The 24,121-nt window shown below is 47.1% G+C and overlaps 1 protein-coding gene across 4 annotated transcripts in view; it reads left to right on the top strand.

The window, feature by feature from the left end:
• Window positions 1-24,121, top strand: part of ETV6 (ETS variant transcription factor 6) — a 50,267-nt gene that overhangs the window by 10,160 nt on the left and 15,986 nt on the right. For all 4 annotated transcript variants that reach the window (XM_073650478.1, XM_073650479.1, XM_073650477.1 and 1 more), the window contains exons 2-7: window positions 539-674; window positions 13,861-14,025; window positions 14,292-14,426; window positions 14,514-15,059; window positions 18,777-18,919; window positions 19,001-19,101. In XM_073650478.1, coding sequence (XP_073506579.1) covers window positions 539-674; window positions 13,861-14,025; window positions 14,292-14,426; window positions 14,514-15,059; window positions 18,777-18,919; window positions 19,001-19,101 — 1,226 coding nt within the window. The remainder of the gene's footprint in view (window positions 1-538; window positions 675-13,860; window positions 14,026-14,291; window positions 14,427-14,513; window positions 15,060-18,776; window positions 18,920-19,000; window positions 19,102-24,121) is intronic.

The raw sequence follows: 24,121 nt of genomic DNA, 5'->3' as shown, positions 1-24,121 counted from the left end.
GAACGACGCGCACAATAACGGTGCCGAAACGTAGCGCTGTTACCCGTAGCAACGGCCGCCTGCAGCTCCAGCTTTGAGTCACGCGTGTTCCAGATGTTGGCAGCCATTGACGACTGACGATCCACAGCAACTAATTAGATTCCAGCTTTTATTGTCCAGTGCAGGGCAAAAGATGTAAACTGTGATCTGATTGGTTGCTCTGGGTCCATAGCAACCAGTCAGATACAAGCTTTCATTACCGTTTTTCTATTTTAGTTTTTGAAATGAAACCTGTGAGCTGATTGGTTGCTGTAGGATACTCCTTTTTCTGTTGAGTTGCCCATGACAGCCAATGAGATTGCTGCTTTCATGTTTGTCTCTTCACTTCCAGGATGAAACCTGGGATCTGATTGGCTCTTATAGAAAACACTACTTATGTCCAGCTGACTGGCTCCAAACCTGTATTCTCCAAAATATCTGCCGTCGTCAATAGCAACTCGACAGCAGCAGCAGCAGCAGCAGCGAGTATTTACATCTGTCCTCTCCTTTATTATTACAGCAAGAACACAGTTCATACTCCCCTCCGGAAAGCCCGGGGCCAAACTGTGCCACACCATCCCCCTCATCTCTCCATGTCTCCGGGCCACGTACCTACAGGATGGAAGAGGATCCTGTCAAACTGCCGGCGCACCTACGTAAGTACCTATGTAATATACCTGTATAAGAGCGGGGGAGGGGGAGTGACCACTACAGAGAGAAAATGTCTGCCCCCAATACCTAGTCACAAATGTATCCATAGCCCCATATAGACAAGAGCTACCTGCTATAATACCGCCCCTATACACAAGAGTATAACTACTATAATACTGCCCCTATACACAAGAATATAACTACTATAATACTGCTCCCTATGTACAAGAATATAACTACTATAATACTGCCCCTATGTACAAGAATATAACTACTATAATACTGCCCCTATACACAAGAATATAACTACTATAATACTGCTCCCTATGTACAAGAATATAACTACTATAATACTGCCCCTATGTACAAGAATATAACTACTATAATACTGCTCCTATGTACAGGAATATAACTACTATAATACTGCCTCCTATGTACAAGAATATAACTACTATAATACTGCCCTCTATGTACAAGAATATAACTACTATAATACTGCTCCTATACACAAGAGTATAACTACTATAATACTGCTCCTATGTACAAGAGTATAACTACTATAATACTGCTCCTATGTACAAGAATATACCTACTATAATACTGCTCCTATGTACAAGAGTATAACTACTATAATACTGCGCCCTATGTACAAGAATATAACTACTATAATACTGCCCCCTATGTACAGGAATATAACTACTATAATACTGCCTCCTATGTACAAGAGTATAACTACTATAATACTGCCCTCTATGTACAAGAATATAACTACTATAATACTGCCCCTATACACAAGAGTATAACTACTATAATACTGCGCCCTATGTACAAGAATATAACTACTATAATACTGCCCCCTATGTACAAGAATATAACTACTATAATACTGCTCCTATGTACAAGAATATAACTACTATAATACTGCTCCCTATGTACAAGAATATAACTACTATAATACTGCCCCTATACACAAGAGTATAACTACTATAATACTGCCCCTATGTACAAGAATATAACTACTATAATACTGCCCCTATGTACAAGAATATAACTACTATAATACTGCTCCCTATGTACAAGAATATAACTACTATAATACTGCTCCTATGTACAAGAATATAACTACTATAATACTGCCCCCTATGTACAAGAGTATAACTACTATAATACTGCCCCCTATGTACAGGAATATAACTACTATAATACTGCCCCCTATGTACAAGAATATAACTACTATAATACTGCCCCCTATGTGCAAGAATATAACTACTATAATACTGCCCCCTGTGTACAAGAATATAACTACTATAATACTGCCCCCTGTGTACAAGAATATAACTACTATAATACTGCTCCTATGTACAAGAATATAACTACTATAATACTGCCCCTATGTACAAGAATATAACTACTATAATACTGCTCCTATGTACAAGAATATAACTACTATAATACTGCTCCCTATGTACAAGAATATAACTACTATAATACCGCCCCTATGTACAAGAATATAACTACTATAATACTGCCCCTATGTACAAGAATATAACTACTATAATACTGCCCCCTATGTGCAAGAATATAACTACTATAATACTGCTCCTATGTACAAGAATATAACTACTATAATACTGCCCCTATGTACAAGAATATAACTACTATAATACTGCCCCTATGTACAAGAATATAACTACTATAATACTGCTCCTATGTACAAGAATATAACTACTATAATACTGCTCCCTGTGTATAAGAATATAACTACTATAATACTGCCCCCTATGTACAAGAATATAACTACTATAATACTGCCCCCTATTTACAAGAATATAACTACTATAATACGTCTCCTCCATCATCAATATATGGTGAGAGCCCCGTCTCCTCCATCATCAGTATCTGGTGAGAGCCCCGTCTCCTCCATCATCAGTATCTGGTGAGAGCCCCGTCTCCTCCATCATCAGTATCTGGTGAGAGCCCCGTCTCCTCCATCATCAGTATCTGGTGAGAGCCCCGTCTCCTCCATCATCAGTATCTGGTGAGAGCCCCGTCTCCTCCATCATCAGTATCTGGTGAGAGCCCCGTCTCCTCCATCATCAGTATCTGGTGAGAGCCCCGTCTCCTCCATCATCAGTATCTGGTGAGAGCCCCGTCTCCTCCATCATCAGTATCTGGTGAGAGCCCCGTCTCCTCCATCATCAGTATCTGGTGAGAGCCCCGTCTCCTCCATCATCAGTATCTGGTGAGAGCCCCGTCTCCTCCATCATCAGTATCTGGTGAGAGCCCCGTCTCCTCCATCACTTCTTCTTGTCACTTGTACACTGGTTATGGAGGATTTCGGCAGGATCTTGTGCCAAACATCTTGGAGACCTGACCCCAGATCTTCTGTGTATGAGGCTTGTGCGGATCCTTCTGTCTCTTCATATGATCCTGGACAGAAAGGATGACGGGAGATCAGGGATCTGTGGGGCCAGATCATCACCCCGAGGACTCCTCTTTCTTAATCACATTGGCTGGATGTTGGGGGTCATTGTCCGGTTGCAGAATAATTTGGAGCCGATCAGACGGGTCAGTATCTTAAAGATCAGGGGTTAGTTCTCCGAGATCTTTGTACAATCTCATGCCAAGTTCCTCAATAACCTGTGAATAAGTGATGGAGGCGACGGGCGGTCATCAGATACTGATGATGAAGGTGACGGGCGGTCATCAGATACTGATGATGAAGGTGACGGGCGGTCACCAGATACTGATGATGAAGGCGACGGGCGGTCATCAGATACTGATGATGAAGGTGACGGGCGGTCACCAGATACTGATGATAAAGGTGACGGGCGGTCACCAGATACTGATGATGGAGGCGACGTGTGGTCACCAGATATTGATGATGGAGGCGACGTGTGGTCATAAGATACAGATGATGGAGGCGACGGGCGGTCACCAGATACTGATGATGGAGGCGACGGGCGGTCACCAGATACTGATGATGGAGGCGACGGGCGGTCACCAGATACTGATGATGGAGGCGACGGGCGGTCACCACATACTGATGATGGAGGCGACGGGCGGTCACCAGATACTGATGATGGAGGCGACGGGCGGTCACCGGATACTGATGATGGAGGCGACGGGCGGTCACCAAATACTGATGATGGAGGCGACGGGCGGTCACCAGATACTGATGATGGAGGCGACGGGCGGTCACCAGATACTGATGATGGAGGCGACGGGTGGTCACTTTCTGGTTTCCTTCTCTGGCTATGACCTAACGCGCGTCACTGGCAGGAGTTGATGGTGGGCACCAGGATTACCGCTGTCGGCACAGGTCTCAGCCTGCCCCCCATGTACCCACCACCCCCTACACATACAATCCCACGCTGCCCTGTACAGTCATGCAGAAATAATCCAACGGTTGTATCCGGAGCATCTCACAGCTGAGCTCACAGAGGGGAATTCTCCCAGAAGTTGCACAATTACATGGGAAGTATTTTACTACCAAAGATCTGACTTTATTTAACTCTTTATTGTGCAGCTGAGAGGAATGTACATAGAGATGGCGAGAAGCTCCATAAACCTCGGGGTATACAGGCGGGTTGTCAGGACCAGGTAGCGCGGCTGACAACCTCTCACACAGGATATACAGGCGGGTTGTCAGGACCAGGTAGTGCGGCTGACAACCTCTCACACTGGATATACAGGCGGGTTGTCAGGACCAGGTAGTGCGGCTGACAACCTCTCACACAGGATATACAGGCGGGTTGTCAGGACCAGGTAGCGCCGCTGACAACCTCTCACACAGGATATACAGGCGGGTTGTCAGGACCAGGTAGCGCCGCTGACAACCTCTCACACAGGATATACAGGCGGGTTGTCAGGACCAGGTAGCGCCGCTGACAACCTCTTACACAGGATATACAGGCGGGTTGTCAGGACCAGGTAGCGCGGCTGACAACCTCTCACACAGGATATACAGGCGGGTTGTCAGGACCAGGTAGCGCGGCTGACAACCTCTCACACAGGATATACAGGCGGGTTGTCAGGACCAGGTAGCGCGGCTGACAACCTCTTACACAGGATATACAGGCGGGTTGTCAGGACCAGGTAGTGCGGCTGACAACCTCTCACACAGGATATACAGGCGGGTTGTCAGGACCAGGTAGTGCGGCTGACAACCTCTTACACAGGATATACAGGCGGGTTGTCAGGACCAGGTAGCGCGGCTGACAACCTCTCACACAGGATATACAGGCGGGTTGTCAGGACCAGGTAGCGCGGCTGACAACCTCTTACACAGGATATACAGGCGGGTTGTCAGGACCAGGTAGCGCGGCTGACAACCTCTCACACAGGATATACAGGCGGGTTGTCAGGACCAGGTAGCGCGGCTGACAACCTCTCACACAGGATATGCAGGCGGGTTGTCAGGACCAGGTAGCGCGGCTGACAACCTCTCACACAGGATATACAGGCGGGTTGTCAGGACCAGGTAGCGCCGCTGACAACCTCTCACACAGGATATACAGGCGGGTTGTCAGGACCAGGTAGCGCCGCTGACAACCTCTCACACAGGATATACAGGCGGGTTGTCAGGACCAGGTAGCGCCGCTGACAACCTCTCACACAGGATATACAGGCGGGTTGTCAGGACCAGGTAGCGCCGCTGACAACCTCTTACACAGGATATACAGGCGGGTTGTCAGGACCAGGTAGCGCGGCTGACAACCTCTCACACAGGATATACAGGCGGGTTGTCAGGACCAGGTAGCGCCGCTGACAACCTCTCACACAGGATATACAGGCGGGTTGTCAGGACCAGGTAGCGCCGCTGACAACCTCTCACACAGGATATACAGGCGGGTTGTCAGGACCAGGTAGCGCCGCTGACAACCTCTCACACAGGATATACAGGCGGGTTGTCAGGACCAGGTAGCGCCGCTGACAACCTCTCACACAGGATATACAGGCGGGTTGTCAGGACCAGGTAGCGCCGCTGACAACCTCTCACACAGGATATACAGGCGGGTTGTCAGGACCAGGTAGCGCCGCTGACAACCTCTCACACAGGATATACAGGCGGGTTGTCAGGACCAGGTAGCGCCGCTGACAACCTCTCACACAGGATATACAGGCGGGTTGTCAGGACCAGGTAGTGCGGCTGACAACCTCTTACACAGGATATACAGGCGGGTTGTCAGGACTAGGTAGCGCGGCTGACAACCTCTCACACAGGATATACAGGCGGGTTGTCAGGACCAGGTAGCGCGGCTGACAACCTCTCACACAGGATATACAGGCGGGTTGTCAGGACCAGGTAGCGCGGCTGACAACCTCTTACACAGGATATACAGGCGGGTTGTCAGGACCAGGTAGCGCGGCTGACAACCTCTCACACAGGATATACAGGCGGGTTGTCAGGACCAGGTAGCGCGGCTGACAACCTCTCACACAGGATATACAGGCGGGTTGTCAGGACCAGGTAGCGCGGCTGACAACCTCTCACACAGGATATACAGGCGGGTTGTCAGGACCAGGTAGCGCGGCTGACAACCTCTTACACAGGATATACAGGCGGGTTGTCAGGACCAGGTAGCGCGGCTGACAACCTCTCACACAGGATATACAGGCGGGTTGTCAGGACCAGGTAGCGCCGCTGACAACCTCTCACACAGGATATACAGGCGGGTTGTCAGGACCAGGTAGCGCCGCTGACAACCTCTCACACAGGATATACAGGCGGGTTGTCAGGACCAGGTAGCGCGGCTGACAACCTCTTACACAGGATATACAGGCGGGTTGTCAGGACCAGGTAGCGCGGCTGACAACCTCTCACACAGGATATACAGGCGGGTTGTCAGGACCAGGTAGTGCGGCTGACAACCTCTTACACAGGATATACAGGCGGGTTGTCAGGACCAGGTAGCGCGGCTGACAACCTCTCACACAGGATATACAGGCGGGTTGTCAGGACCAGGTAGTGCGGCTGACAACCTCTCACACAGGATATACAGGCGGGTTGTCAGGACCAGGTAGTGCGGCTGACAACCTCTCACACAGGATATACAGGCGGGTTGTCAGGACCAGGTAGTGCGGCTGACAACCTCTCACACAGGATGTACAGGCGGGTTGTCAGGACCAGGTAGTGCGGCTGACAACCTCTCACACTGGATATACAGGCGGATTGTCAGGACCAGGTAGTGCGGCTGACAACCTCTCACACAGGATATACAGGCGGGTTGTCAGGACCAGGTAGTGCGGCTGACAACCTCTCACACAGGATATACAGGCGGGTTGTCAGGACCAGGTAGCGCGGCTGACAACCTCTCACACAGGATATACAGGCGGGTTGTCAGGACCAGGTAGCGCGGCTGACAACCTCTCACACAGGATATACAGGCGGGTTGTCAGGACCAGGTAGCGCGGCTGACAACCTCTCACACAGGATATACAGGCGGGTTGTCAGGACCAGGTAGCGCGGCTGACAACCTCTCACACAGGATATACAGGCGGGTTGTCAGGACCAGGTAGCGCGGCTGACAACCTCTCACATAGGATATACAGGCGGGTTGTCAGGACCAGGTAGCGCGGCTGACAACCTCTCACACAGGATATACAGGCGGGTTGTCAGGACCAGGTAGCGCGGCTGACAACCTCTCACACAGGATATACAGGCGGGTTGTCAGGACCAGGTAGCGCGGCTGACAACCTCTCACACAGGATATACAGGCGGGTTGTCAGGACCAGGTAGCGCGGCTGACAACCTCTCACACAGGATATACAGGCGGGTTGTCAGGACCAGGTAGTGCGGCTGACAACCTCTTACACAGGATATACAGGCGGGTTGTCAGGACCAGGTAGCGCGGCTGACAACCTCTCACACAGGATATACAGGCGGGTTGTCAGGACCAGGTAGTGCGGCTGACAACCTCTCACACAGGATATACAGGCGGGTTGTCAGGACCAGGTAGTGCGGCTGACAACCTCTCACACAGGATATACAGGCGGGTTGTCAGGACCAGGTAGTGCGGCTGACAACCTCTCACACAGGATGTACAGGCGGGTTGTCAGGACCAGGTAGTGCGGCTGACAACCTCTCACACAGGATGTACAGGCGGGTTGTCAGGACCAGGTAGTGCGGCTGACAACCTCTCACACTGGATATACAGGCGGATTGTCAGGACCAGGTAGCGCGGCTGACAACCTCTCACACAGGATATACAGGCGGGTTGTCAGGACCAGGTAGCGCGGCTGACAACCTCTCACACAGGATATACAGGCGGGTTGTCAGGACCAGGTAGCGCGGCTGACAACCTCTCACACAGGATATACAGGCGGGTTGTCAGGACCAGGTAGCGCGGCTGACAACCTCTCACACAGGATATACAGGCGGGTTGTCAGGACCAGGTAGCGCGGCTGACAACCTCTCACACAGGATATACAGGCGGGTTGTCAGGACCAGGTAGCGCGGCTGACAACCTCTCACACAGGATATACAGGCGGGTTGTCAGGACCAGGTAGCGCGGCTGACAACCTCTCACATAGGATATACAGGCGGGTTGTCAGGACCAGGTAGCGCGGCTGACAACCTCTCACACAGGATATACAGGCGGGTTGTCAGGACCAGGTAGCGCGGCTGACAACCTCTCACACAGGATATACAGGCGGGTTGTCAGGACCAGGTAGCGCGGCTGACAACCTCTCACACAGGATATACAGGCGGGTTGTCAGGACCAGGTAGCGCGGCTGACAACCTCTCACACAGGATATACAGGCGGGTTGTCAGGACCAGGTAGCGCGGCTGACAACCTCTCACACAGGATATACAGGCGGGTTGTCAGGACCAGGTAGTGCGGCTGACAACCTCTCACACAGGATATACAGGCGGGTTGTCAGGACCAGGTAGCGCGGCTGACAACCTCTCACACAGGATATACAGGCGGGTTGTCAGGACCAGGTAGCGCCGCTGACAACCTCTCACACAGGATATACAGGCGGGTTGTCAGGACCAGGTAGCGCGGCTGACAACCTCTCACACAGGATATACAGGCGGGTTGTCAGGACCAGGTAGCGCGGCTGACAACCTCTCACACAGGATATACAGGCGGGTTGTCAGGACCAGGTAGCGCGGCTGACAACCTCTCACACAGGATATACAGGCACTATGTGGCAGTATTAATGTCTGTAGGTTCGCCGATACTATATACCGTACACAGTGTATATTCTCGCTCGTGTGCGCCGTGGTGTATGAACAGTTTCTACCGCCACCCCCTCCTTTTATTGTGGGCGCCGCTCCTCTCCCTTCTTCCTGCGGCTTCTTCTTTCTCCACGAGGGAAATTTCCTATTTGAGAAGGTGAAGTGGAAGGAATTTACTGCGTGGGACGATGAGGTTTCCTGCAGCAAACTTCTTGGATGGGACCTGTGTTTCCTAATGGCGATGACGATGACGAATTAAATTCACCTCCAGGGACCTTTTGTGAACCCGGCGGCGGCTTAACCCCTTCAGTCATGTCCGAGGCAGAGTTCCTAAAAAGTTTGGCCAAGTAAGTTGTTAAGACAACAAGAATGCGATTTATTTCTAAATCTCCTATCGCCTTAATTTATCACACAGATCAGAAGGTGAACATTGAAAATGGCAGTGGGACGGGGTCAACAAAAGGATAAAAAAAAAAAAAATTAAGTATTATTAATGAAAAACAGCCAGAGGGTCAATTGTCATCAAAGTCACACGACTGTGTATAAAAAAAATCACGTGAGAGAGGCAGAGTCTCTCCGCAGCAAAGATGGTCGGAGGTCACCAATCCGCGGCTAAAAAGTGTGAAACAATTTCGGGAAAATGTTCCTCAATATAAAATTGCAACAACTTTGATTATCCACCAGATATAGTACATAATATCATCAGAGATTCTGGATAAATCCATGTACATAAGGAACAAGGCCAGTGGCCAATATGGGATGCTTGTGATTTCCAGGCCCGCAGAAGTCACTGCACTAAATACAGGCATGAATCCACTGCATGGGGTGAAGAATAATCCAGAAATCATGGTCTGTGATCAGTCTCCGTACATATACAAATGCAAGTGAAAGCTAAAAAAGTCCTGTATCAACACAATTCAGAAATGCCGCCATCTTCTCTGGGCCAAAGCTAATTTATAATGGATGGAAGCAAAGTGGAAAACTGTTCGGTGGTCGGATGAATCAGAATGTGAATTTCTTTATGGAAACCCCGGACACCATGTCCTGTGGACTCGGGAGGTGAGGGACCATTCAGCTTGTTATGGAGGAGAGGGATCATCCTGCATTTTATAGAAAGGGACCATCCAGTTTGTTATCGAGGGACCATCCAGCTTGTTCTGGAGGAGAGGGATCATCCTGCTTTTTATGGAAAGGGACCATCCAGTTTGTTATCGACGGACCATCCAGTTTGTTAGCGACGGACCATCCAGTTTGTTAGCGACGGACCATCCAGTTTGTTAGCGACGGACCATCCAGCTTGTTCTGGAGGAGAGGGACCATCCAGCTTGTTCTGGAGGAGAGGGACCATCCAGCTTGTTCTGGAGGAGAGGGACCATCCAGCTTGTTCTGGAGGAGAGGGACCATCCAGCTTGTTCTGGAGGAAAGGGACCAGCCGGCTCATTCTGGAGCAGAGGGACCATCCAGTTTATTGAGGGACCATCCAGCTTGTTGTAGAGGAAAGGGACCATCCGGCTCGTTGTGGAGCAGAGGGACCATCCGGCTCGTTGTGGAGCAGAGGGACCATCCGGCTCGTTGTGGAGCAGAGGGACCATCCGGCTCGTTGTGGAGCAGAGGGACCATCCGGCTCGTTGTGGAGCAGAGGGACCATCCGGCTCGTTGTGGAGCAGAGGGACCATCCGGCTCGTTGTGGAGCAGAGGGACCATCCGGCTCGTTGTGGAGCAGAGGGACCATCCGGCTCGTTGTGGAGCAGAGGGACCATCCGGCTCGTTGTGGAGCAGAGGGACCATCCGGCTCGTTGTGGAGCAGAGGGACCAGCCGGCTCGTTGTGGAGCAGAGGGACCAGCCGGCTCGTTGTGGAGCAGAGGGACCAGCCGGCTCGTTGTGGAGCAGAGGGACCAGCCGGCTCGTTGTGGAGCAGAGGGACCAGCCGGCTCGTTGTGGAGCAGCGGGACCAGCCGGCTCGTTGTGGAGCAGAGGGACCATCCGGCTCGTTGTGGAGCAGAGGGACCATCCGGCTCGTTGTGGAGCAGCGGGACCAGCCGGCTCGTTGTGGAGCAGAGGGACCATCCGGCTCGTTGTGGAGCAGAGGGACCATCCGGCTCGTTGTGGAGCAGCGGGACCAGCCGGCTCGTTGTGGAGCAGAGGGACCAGCCGGCTCGTTATCAGCACACAGTGCCTGAACCACTAATGTAGGGGGACATTAGTGCCTATGGCAGGGGCAGCAGTGGTGATAGAACAACATTTGCTCCATCCAGACAACGTCTCTCAGGTAAGACCCTGTATAATTCAGCAATGGTAAACCACGTACTGCATCCATCACAGCAGCACAACTCCGCAGAAGAAGAGTCCGGGGATAAAGCAGCTGCCTGCAGTAATAAACATTTGGTTCATTATGAATTTACTTATCCGGCAAAGATTCTTAACTGTGGAGCAGCGAGAATCTGACGTCCAACAAGATGGAGACAACGTTCCTCTCCCAGAACTCCAGCGATTGTCTCCTCGCTTCCTCAAGGTTAACGGACTGTTGTAAGGAGAGGAGGGGATCCTGCATGATGGTGGACGCGGCCCGAGCACCACTGTTCCCCCTCTTTCTTTTCCAGTGTTTCTGGGATTCTCAGGCCAGCACCCGTTTTATTTTGGCTGCTTATCAGTTGAGTCACAGTTGTGTTTTGTTTTTTTCCCCCATTTTATTGTAAAGGGCCGGCGTTCAGTCTCCTACGATAATTAGAAATTTGCAGAACTTTTTCTAATTGAAATAAAGTCTAAGTCTTTAGCTGGAACTAAGGACCATGAGCCTGATTTACTGCAGGAAAAAAAAAGTTGCAAAAGTTGTCATCTGCTTCATTAAAAGTGAGCAGAACTTAGCGAAAGTTTTAGGGCTTATTGCAACGTATTAGACTTTAGATTTCTGGTGCACAGAGACCCGACTCTGCGGCTTTAGATTAATACCAGTGTGAAGAGCCAGTCTTCATAATTCTCATTTTTGCATTAATATTTTTCACTCGGGGCTCCCGTTCTGCGCTGGGTCTGATAACGACCCTCGGGCTTCGTCTGTTTTGACCGCAGGAAATTTCCTTCCCAAAGACAAGAGCTTCCTGGAGAAATGAGAGGGCGAACATTTGGGTGGGATGATGGGGGAGAGGTGTTAAAATATTTAACTGCACCAGTTGTATTTAAAAATACAGATTTTTTTTCCCAAATTTTTACTTTATTTTATGTCCTCTCGGTGCTCTCTAGTGGTCATGTGTCCTCTCGGTGCTCTCTAGTGGTCATGTGTTCCCCTCGGTGCCCTCTAGTGTTCATGTGTTCCCCTCGGTGCCCTCTAGTGTTCATGTGTTCCCCTCGGTGCCCTCTAGTGTTCATGTGTTCCCCTCGGTGCCCTCTAGTGTTCATGTGTTCCCCTCGGTGCCCTCTAGTGTTCATGTGTTCCCCTCGGTGCCCTCTAGTGTTCATGTGTTCCCCTCGGTGCCCTCTAGTGTTCATGTGTTCCCCTCGGTGCCCTCTAGTGTTCATGTGTTCCCCTCGGTGCCCTCTAGTGTTCATGTGTTCCCCTCGGTGCCCTCTAGTGTTCATGTGTTCCCCTCGGTGCCCTCTAGTGTTCATGTGTTCCCCTCGGTGCCCTCTAGTGTTCATGTGTTCCCCTCGGTGCCCTCTAGTGTTCATGTGTTCCCCTCGGTGCCCTCTAGTGTTCATGTGTTCCCCTCGGTGTCCTCTAGTGGTCATGTGTTCCCCTCGATGCCCTCTAGTGGTCATGTGTTCCCCTTCGGTGCTGTCTAGTGGTCATGTGTTCTCCTCGGTGCCCTCTAGTGGTCATGTGTCCCCTTCAGTGTCCTCTAGTGGTTGTCTGGTCATGTGTTCCTCTCGATGCCCTCTAGTGGTCATGTGTTCCCCTCAGTGCCCTCTAGTGGTCATGTGTTCCCCTCGATTCCCTCTAGTGGTCATGTGTCCCCTTCGGTGCCCTCTAGTGGTCATATGTCCCCTTCGGTGCCCTCTAGTGGTCATATGTCCCCTTCGGTGTCCTCTAGTGGTCATGTGTTCCCCTCGATGCCCCCTAGTGGTCATGTGTTCCCCTCGATGCCCTCTAGTGGTCTTGTGTTCCCCTCGATGCCCTCTAGTGGTCTTGTGTTCCCCTTGGTGCCCTCTAGTGGTCATGTGTTCCCCTCGATGCCCTCTAGTGGTCATGTGTTCCCCTTCGGTGCCGTCTAGTGGTCATGTGTTCTCCTCGGTGCCCTCTAGTGGTCATGTGTCCCCTTCAGTGTCCTCTAGTGGTTGTCTGGTCATGTGTTCCCCTCGATGCCCTCTAGTGGTCATGTGTTCCCCTTCGGTGCCGTCTAGTGGTCATGTGTTCTCCTCGGTGCCCTCTAGTGGTCATGTGTCCCCTTCAGTGTCCTCTAGTGGTTGTCTGGTCATGTGTTCCTCTCGATGCCCTCTAGTGGTCATGTGTTCCCCTCAGTGCCCTCTAGTGGTCATGTGTTCCCCTCGATTCCCTCTAGTGGTCATGTGTCCCCTTCGGTGCCCTCTAGTGGTCATGTGTCCCCTTCGGTGCCCTCTAGTGGTCATGTGTTCCCCTCGATGCCCCCTAGTGGTCATGTGTTCCCCTCGATGCCCTCTAGTGGTCTTGTATTCCCCTTGGTGCCCTCTGGTGGTCATGTGTTCCCCTCGATGCCCTCTAGTGGTCTTGTGTTCCCCTTGGTGCCCTCTGGTGGTCATGTGTTCCCCTTGGTGCCCTCTAGTGGTCATGTGTTCCCCTCGTTGCCCTCTGGTGGTCATGTGTTCCCCTCGTTGCCCTCTGGTGGTCATGTGTTCCCCTCGTTGCCCTCTGGTGGTCATGTGTTGCCCTCTGGTGGTCATGTGTTTCCCTGGGTGTCCTCTAGTGGTCATGTGTCCCCTCGCTGCTTTCTAGTGGTCATGTGTCCCGTCGCCACTGTCTAGTGGTCATGTGACTATGATGAACCAACGTGGAGTATTTGGGACCCCGTGATAACACCGCTCTCTTCTCCAGGTCTCCCGCCGTCTTATTGGTCCCGGGAGGACGTGTCTCAGTGGTTGCGCTGGGCTGAAGGCGAATTCTCTCTGCATCCCATAGAGAGTAATACATTCGAGATGAACGGCAAAGCCCTCCTGCTTCTCACCAAGGAGGATTTCCGCTACCGCTGCCCCCACTCAGGTGATTGGACGTTTACCCTAAAGGGTAAAAAGGGGGGTAACACAACCAACACGGCTGCCGCGGTCGACCTCACTCAGCTTTCTTGGACTCCGGAAACCAGGAAAGCTGTAATGATGACCGTATTGGCGGTCACCCAGCTTTCCCGGTAGCGGAGGACGATGCAGCTCCTTGTATTTACCGTAGATTTCCTTTTTGGCAGTGGCGCCCTCCAGAGGTGTCGGGTAGAACTGCTCTAAGGTGGTCAATAACGTGTTTTTGTGCCGCAGGTGACGTCTTGTACGAGATTCTGCAGCACCTCCTGCGGCAGAGGAAACCCCGGCCGCTGCCCCCGTCTGCGTTTCACACTGGAAACTCTATCCACAGTCACCCCGACATCATTCTCCCCCAGAACCACCATGACGGTAAGTGCTGTTCTAGCTTTCTGCTCATGAACCAGGAGGCTCAGGATAAGCATTTTTGATTTGATTTTTGTCTCTTTTCTTTTTCAGATCAAATTCATCACCGAGCTCCCCCCAGAACGCCCTCTGATATCCACTCGCAGAATACCCCCACAATAGAGCTGCGCCATCGATCGCTCTCACCCCTCACCTCCAACCATCACCCCTCTCCGGATCCTGAGCCTCGCCCGCTGCGCTCACCGCTCGACAGCAACCTCCGCCGCCCGTCCCCTGCCGATCGCCTCCACCGACTGCAAAGTGAAAGCAACCACCACAATCAGGACGCCTACCCGCTGTCTGTGTCGCCAGCCGAAGCCAACCACTGTCCCAGCGATACCCTCCCCAAAACCAGCAGCCCGCGGCAGGAGAACCCGCGGGTCATCCAGCTCATGCCCAGCCCCATCATGCACCCGCTGCTGCTCAACACGCGCCATCCTGTGGAGTTCAAGCAGCCGCGGCTGGGAGCGGACGACGGGCAGCAGCGCGAGAGCAAACCCATGAACTTGTCTCACCGCGAGGAGATGGCGTACATGAATCATGTCATGGTGTCCATCTCGCCCCCCGAAGAGCAGACCATACCCATGGGCAGGATAGCGGGTGAGATGGCACAGAGAATGGGGTGCAGCCAGGGGTGGATTAAGAGTAGCAAGGGCCCCGGGCAGTTTAGAAGGCGCGGGCCCCCCCACCACACACACACCTGATGTATCACGTGACATGTCACATGATCCCCTGTGATAGATCATGTGATAGTTCACGTGAAATTAATTTGGCACAATATTAATATATTAATTAGAATAATTTTTTTTAGGCTGTGTGCCCACGATGCGTTTTTTAAGCATTTCCGCAGCGGCAATGCTGCCGCAGAAACGCATTAAAAACGCTTGGTAGAAGATCTGCCGTGTTCCCTAATGATAATCCGCATGTGCTGTGCACATGCTGCCGAAATTTCCGCTGCGGATTATCATTGCGGAAAAAAACGCAGCACTACCAATTATTTTGCGGAAGCGCGGCGCTTTCACCGCCATTGACTTGCATTGGAACGCATGGAATCCGCATCACTGGATCTGTACATGCAGAATCCATGCGTTTCAATGTGCAGATGGTACCAGGGTGTGGAGGACAGGAGACTCTCCTCCGGACCCGGGTACCATAGAACCTGTAAAAAAAAGAATAAAATAAAAAATATACATTATACTTACCTTCTGATGGCCCCCGGTGTCTTTATCCGATGCCTCCTGGCTGCCGGCAGCTCAACATGGTCTGAAAAGGACCTGCCATGATGTCATTTAGTCATGTGATGGGTCACGCGACCGCTGACGTCGGCAGGCCATCAGAAGGTAAGTATATATTTATTCTTAATTTTTACCATTCTTTTACAGTCACACTATATAAATCCATGATGGTTGCCGGTTGCATGGATTTATATTGTGTGACCTAGTTGTCAAGCACTTTCCAAGTGATGCTAAAATCGCTTGACACCCGCATGTCCCTGGCAGGAAACACACACGTACAATCCGCATGTACAATCCGCATGCGTTTTTTCTGCCAGGGAGATGCAGAAACGCTCAAAAAAAATCTGGAGCATTTCTGCATCGTTGGCACATAGCCTGACATTAATTGTATGACTCAATATTGAGCAAACGTAGCCATCTATACACAGCGGGAGGCTGCACGGTGCCATCTATACACAGCGGGAGGCCGCACGTAGCCATCTATACACAGCGGGAGGCCGCACGGCGCCATCTATACACAGCGGGAGGCCGCACGTAGCCATCTATACACAGCGGGAGGCCGCACGTAGCCATCTATACACAGCGGGAGGCCGCACGTAGCCATCTATACACAGCGGGAGGCCGCACGGCGCCATCTATACACAGCGGGAGGCCGCACGGCGCCATCTATACACAGCGGGAGGCCGCACGGCGCCATCTATACACAGCGGGAGGCCGCACGTAGCCATCTATACACAGCGGGAGGCCGCACGGCGCCATCTATACACAGCGGGAGGAGGCCGCACGTAGCCACCTATACACAGCGGGAGGCCGCACGTAGCCACCTATACACAGCGGGAGGCCGCACGTAGCCATCTATACACAGTGGGAGGCCGCAGGGCGCCCCCCCCAGAGACAGCGGGAGGCCGCACACAGTCACGCACACACAAACATATACAGACATATACAGTACAGACCAAAAGTTTGGACACACCTTCTCATTTAAAGATTTTTCTGTATTTTCATGACTTTGAAAATTGTACATTCACACTGAAGGCATCAAAACTATGAATTACCACATGTGGAATTATATACTTAACAAAAAAATGTGAAACAACTGAAAATATGTCTTATATTCTAGGTTCTTCACAGTAGCCACCTTTTGCTTTGATGACTGCTTTGCACACTCTTGGCATTCTCTTGAGCTTCAAGAGGTAGTCACCGGAAATGGTCTTCACTTCACAGGTGTGCCCTGTCAGGTTTAATAAGTGGGATTTCTTGCCTTATAAATGGGGTTGGGACCATCAGTTGTGTTGTGCAGAAGTCAGGTGGATACACAGCTGATAGTCCTACTGAATAGACTGTTAGAATTTGTATAATGGCAAGAAAAAATCCGCTAAATAAAGAAAAACGAGTGGCCATCATTACTTTAAGAAATGAAGGTCAGTCAGTGCGAAAAATTGGGCAAACTTTGAAAGTGTCCCCAAGTGCAGTTGCAAAAACCATCAAGCGCTACAAAGAAACTGGCTCACATGAGGACCGCCCCAGGAAAGGAAGACCAAGAGTCACCTCTGCTTCTGAGGATAAGTTTATCCGAGTCACCAGCCTCAGAAATCGCAGGTTAACAGCAGCTCAGATTAGAGACCAGGTCAATGCCACACAGAGTTCTAGCAGCAGACACATCTCTACAACAACTGTTAAGAGGAGACTTTGTGCAGCAGGCCTTCATGGTAAAATAGCTGCTAGGAAACCACTGCTAAGGACAGGCAACAAGCAGAAGAGACTTGTTTGGGCTAAAGAACACAAGGAATGGACATTAGACCAGTGGAAATCTGTGCTTTGGTCTGATGAGTCCAAATTTGAGATCTTTGGTTCCAACCACCGTGTCTTTGTGCGACGCAGAAAAGGTGAACGGATGGACTCTACATGCCTGGTTCCCGCCGTGAAGCATGGAGGAGGAGGTGTGATGGTGTGGGGGGGCTTTGCTGGTGACACTGGTGGGGATTTATTCAAAATTGAAGGCATACTGAACCAGCATGGCTACCACAGCATCTTGCAGCGGCATGCTATTCCATCCGGTTTGCGTTTAGTTGGACCATCATTTATTTTTCAACAGGACAATGACCCCAAACACACCTCCAGGCTGTGTAAGGGCTATATGACCAAGAAGGAGAGTGATGGGGGGCTACGCCAGATGACCTGGCCTCCACAGTCACCAGACCTGAACCCAATCGAGATGGTTTGGGGTGAGCTGGACCGCAGAGTGAAGGCAAAAGGGCCAACAAGTGCTAAGCATCTCTGGGAACTCCTTCAAGATTGTTGGAAGACCATTTCCGGTGACTACCTCTTGAAGCTCATCAAGAGAATGCCAAGAGTGTGCAAAGCAGTCATCAAAGCAAAAGGTGGCTACTGTGAAGAACCTAGAATATAAGACATATTTTCAGTTGTTTCACACTTTTTTGGTAAGTCTATAATTCCACATGTGGTAATTCATAGTTTTGACGCCTTCAGTGTGAATGTACAATTTTCATAGTCATGAAAATACAGAAAAATCTTTAAATGAGAAGGTGTGTCCAAACTTTTGGTCTGTACTGTACATACACGCATAAACACATTTGAAACACAAAAATACATATAAACAGACATCACACAATGATATCTGTCTGCACACACACTCACTGTGACACACACACTCACTGTGACATACACACTCACTCAATCACACATACACACTTGCTCCGCTCCAGTCCTCCTGCTCCTCTCCGGTGCAGCAGTGCAGGCCGGGTGCGCACTGCATGACGTCACAGCTAGGAGACACGGCCGCGCACAGGAAAGTTAACTGCTGCAGTGCTGGCCCGGCTGGAGAAGAAGCAACGTCCGTGCACCGCTGCTAGGGGAGCGGTCCGGGGCCCCCCGCCTTTGACTGCCGGAATGTGCCGCAGCGCCGCACATATAATGAGGGCAATCTAGCCATAGACACCCCGGGCCCCCTGGAGGCCCGAGGCCCCGGGCGGTAGCCCAGATTGCCCTCATTATAATCCGCCTATGGGTGCAGCGTAGAGTTGTAAGGGGCACATCTGATTCTGTATTTCTCGCCCTCCAGACTGCCGGCTGCTCTGGGATTACGTCTATCAGCTCCTGTCCGACACCAGATACGAGAACTTCATCCGCTGGGAAGATAAGGAGTCGATGGTCTTCCGAATCATGGACCCCAACGGTTTGGCGCGACTCTGGGGCAACCACAAAGTGAGTCCCTCATATCTCGTCCTGCCGACCTCTCACATCCCCCCTCCCCCGCACTAATTCTTCTCGCACCTCAATAAACAGAACAGGACGAACATGACCTACGAGAAGATGTCACGAGCGCTCCGCCATTACTACAAGCTCAACATCATCCGCAAGGAGCCCGGACAAAGACTACTCTTCAGGTAACGGTGCTCCGCCGTGCTGTAGTGACCAGGGTAATACACAGTCTGCAACCAGCGAGCCACAAATATGGCGGCTGTTATAGTACAAGATATGCCCCCCCATATATAAGAATATAACTACTATAATACTGCTCCCTATGTACAAGAATATAACTACTATAATACTGCTCCTATGTACAAGAATATAACTACTATAATACTGCTCCTATGTACAAGACTATAACTACTATAATACTGCCCCCTATGTACAAGAATATAACTACTATAATACTGCTCCTATGTACAAGAATATAACTACTATAATACTGCTCCTATGTACAAGAATATAACTGCTATAATACTGCTCCCTATGTACAAGAATATAACTAATATAATACTGACCCCTATGTACAAGAGCATAACTACTATAATACTGCCCCTATGTACAAGAATATAACTACTATAATACTGCCCCCTATGTACAGGAATATAACTACTATAATACTGCCCCCTATGTACAAGAATATAACTACTATAATACTGCCCCCTATGTACAAGAATATAACTTCTATAATACTGCTCCTATGTACAAGAATATAACTACTATAATACTGCCCCTATGTACAAGAATATAACTACTATAATACTGCCCCTATGTACAAGAATATAACTACTATAATACTGCTCCCTATGTACAAGAATATAACTACTATAATACTGCCCTTATGTGCAAGAATATAACTACTATAATACTGCCCCTATGTACAAGAATATAACTACTATAATACTGCTCCCTATGTACAAGAATATAACTACTATAATACTGCTCCTATGTACAAGAATATAACTGCTATAATACTGCCCCCTATGTACAAGAATATAACTACTATAATACTGCTCCCTATGTACAAGAATATAACTACTATAATACTGCTCCCTATGTACAAGAATATAACTACTATAATACTGCCCTTATGTGCAAGAATATAACTACTATAATACTGCCCCCTATGTACAAGAATATAACTACTATAATACTGCTCCTATGTACAAGAATATAACTACTATAATACTGCTCCTATGTACAAGAATATAACTGCTATAATACTGCTCCCTATGTACAAGAATATAACTAATATAATACTGACCCCTATGTACAAGAGCATAACTACTATAATACTGCCCCTATGTACAAGAATATAACTACTATAATACTGCCCCCTATGTACAGGAATATAACTACTATAATACTGCCCCCTATGTACAAGAATATAACTACTATAATACTGCCCCCTATGTACAAGAATATAACTTCTATAATACTGCTCCTATGTAGAAGAATATAGCTACTATAATACTGCTCCTATGTACAAGAATATAACTACTATAATACTGCTCCTATGTACAAGAATATAACTACTATAATACTGCCCCTATGTACAAGAATATAACTACTATAATACTGCTTCTATGTACAAGAATATAACTACTATAATACTGCCTCTATGTACAAGAATATAACTACTATAATACCGCCCCTATGTACAAGAATATAACTATTATAATACTGCCCCCTATCTACAAGAATATAACTACTATAATACTGCCCCCTATGTACATGAATATAACTACTATAATACTGTCTCTTATGTACAAGAATATAACTACTATAATACTGCTCCTATGTACAAGAATATAACTACTATAATACTGCCCCTATGTACAAGAATTTAACTACTATAATACTGCCCCCTATGTACAAGAATATAACTACTATAATACTGCCCCTATGTACAAGAATATAACTACTATAATGCTGCCCCCTATGTACATGAATATAACTACTATAATACTGCCCCCTATGTGCAAGAATATAACTACTATAATTCTGCCCCTATGTACAAGAATATAACTACTATAATACTGCCCCCTATGTACATGAATATAACTACTATAATACTGCCCCCTATGTGCAAGAATATAACTACTATAATTCTGCCCCTATGTACAAGAATATAACTACTATAATACTGCCCCTATGTACAAGAATTTAACTACTATAATACTGCCCCCTATGTACAAGAATATAACTACTATAATACTGCCCCTATGTACAAGAATATAACTACTATAATACTGCCCCTATGTACAAGAATATAACTACTATAATACTGCTCCTATGAACAAGAGTATAACTACTATAATACTGCTCCTATGTAGAAGAATATAGCTACGATAATACTGCTCCTATGTACAAGAATATAACTAATATAATACTGACCCCTATGTACAAGAGCATAACTACTATAATACTGCCCCTATGTACAAGAATATAACTACTATAATACTGCTCCTATGTACAAGAATATAACTACGATAAAACTGCTCCTATGTACAAGAATATAAGTACTATAATACTGCCCCTATGTACAAGAATATAACTACTATAATACTGCTTCTATGTACAAGAATATAACTACTATAATACTGCCTCTATGTACAAGAATATAACTACTATAATACCGCCCCTATGTACAAGAATATAACTATTATAATACTGCCCCCTATCTACAAGAATATAACTACTATAATACTGCCCCCTATGTACATGAATATAACTACTATAATACTGTTTCTTATGTACAAGAATATAACTACTATAATACTGCCCCCTATGTGCAAGAATATAACTACTATAATTCTGCCCCTATGTACAAGAATATAACTACTATAATACTGCCCCTATGTACAAGAATATAACTACTATAATACTGCTCCTATGTACAAAAATATAACTACTATAATACTGCCCCTATGTACAAGAATATAACTACTATAATACTGCCCCTATGTACAAGAATATAACTACTATAATACTGCTCCTATGTACAAAAATATAACTACTATAATACTGCCCCTATGTACAAGAATATAACTACTATAATACTGCTCCTATGTACAAGAATATAACTACTATAATACTGCCCCTATGTACAAGAATATAACTACTATAATACTGCCCCTATGTACAAGAATATAACTACTATAATACTGCCCCTATGTACAAGAATATAACTACTATAATACTGCTCCTATGTACAAGAATATAACTACTATAATACTGCTCCTATGTACAAGAATATAACTACTATAATACTGCTCCTATGTACAAGAATGTAACTACTATAATACTGTCTCTTATGTGCAAGAATATAACTACTGTAATACTGCTCCTATGTACAAGAATATAACTACTGTAATACTGCTCCTATGTACAAGAATATAACTACTATAATACTGCTCCTATGTACAAGAATATAACTACTATAATACTGCTCCTATGTACAAAAATATAACTACTATAATACTGCCCCCTATGTACAAGAATATAGCTACTATAATACTGCTCCTATGTACAAGAATATAACTACTATAATACTGCTCCTATGTACAAGAATATAACTACTATAATACTGCCCCTATGTACAAGAATATAACTACTATAATACTGCCCCTATGTACAAGAATATAACTACTATAATACTGCTCCTATGTACAAGAATATAACTACTATAATACTGCCCCTATGTACAAGAATATAACTACTATAATACTGCTCCTATGTACAAGAATATAACTACTATAATACTGCTCCTATGTACAAGAATATAACTACTATAATACTGCTCCTATGTACAAGAATATAACTACTATAATACTGCTCCTATGTACAAGAATATAACTACTATAATACTGCCCCCTATGTACAAGAATATAACTACTATAATACTGCTCCTATGTACAAGAATATAACTACTATAATACTGCTCCTATGTACAAGAATATAACTACTATAATACTGCCCCCTATATACAAGAATATAACTACTATAATACTGCTCCTATGTACAAGAATATAACTACTGTAATACTGCTCCTATGTACAAGAATATAACTACTATAATACTGCTCCTATGTACAAGAATATAACTACTATAATACTGCCCCCTATGTACAAGAATATAGCTACTATAATACTGCTCCTATGTACAAGAATATAACTACTATAATACTGCTCCTATGTACAAGAATATAACTACTATAATACTGCTCCTATGTACAAGAATATAACTACTATAATACTGCTCCTATGTACAAGAATATAACTACTATAATACTGCCCCCTATATACAAGAATATAACTACTATAATACTGCTCCTATGTACAAGAATATAACTACTGTAATACTGCTCCTATGTACAAGAATATAACTACTATAATACTGCTCCTATGTACAAGAATATAACTACTATAATACTGCCCCCTATGTACAAGAATATAGCTACTATAATACTGCTCCTATGTACAAGAATATAACTACTATAATACTGCTCCTATGTACAAGAATATAACTACTATAATACTGCTCCTATGTACAAGAATATAACTACTATAATACTGCTCCTATGTACAAGAATATAACTACTATAATACTGCCCCCTATGTACAAGAATATAGCTACTATAATACTGCTCCTATGTACAAGAATATAACTACTATAATACTGCTCCTATGTACAAGAATATAACTACTATAATACTGCTCCCTATGTACAAGAATATAACTACTATAATACTGCTCCCTATGTACAAGAATATAACTACTATAATACTGCCCCCTATGTACAAGAATGTAACTAATATAATACTGCTCCTTTGTACAAGAATATACCTACTATAATACTGCCCCCTATGTACAAGAATATAACTACTATAATACTGCCCCCTATGTACAAGAATATAACTACTATAATACTGCTCCTATGTACAAGAATATAACTACTATAATACTGCCCCTATGTACAAGAATATAACTACTATAATACTGCTCCTTTGTACAAGAATATAACTACTATAATACTGCTCCCTATGTACAAGAATATAACTACTATAATACTGCTCCTATGTACAAGAATATAACTACTATAATACTGCTCCTATGTACAAGAATATAACTACTATAATACTGCTCCTATGTATAA

The sequence above is a fragment of the Phyllobates terribilis genome, unplaced genomic scaffold, assembly GCF_046119375.1.
Source record: "Phyllobates terribilis strain yellow unplaced genomic scaffold, ASM4611937v1 Scaffold_10__3_contigs__length_209671492, whole genome shotgun sequence".
In the NCBI taxonomy this organism is placed as follows: Eukaryota; Metazoa; Chordata; class Amphibia; order Anura; family Dendrobatidae; genus Phyllobates; species Phyllobates terribilis.
The sequence above is the reverse complement of the archived record's forward strand: the minus strand, read 5'-3'. Positions and strand labels throughout refer to the sequence as shown.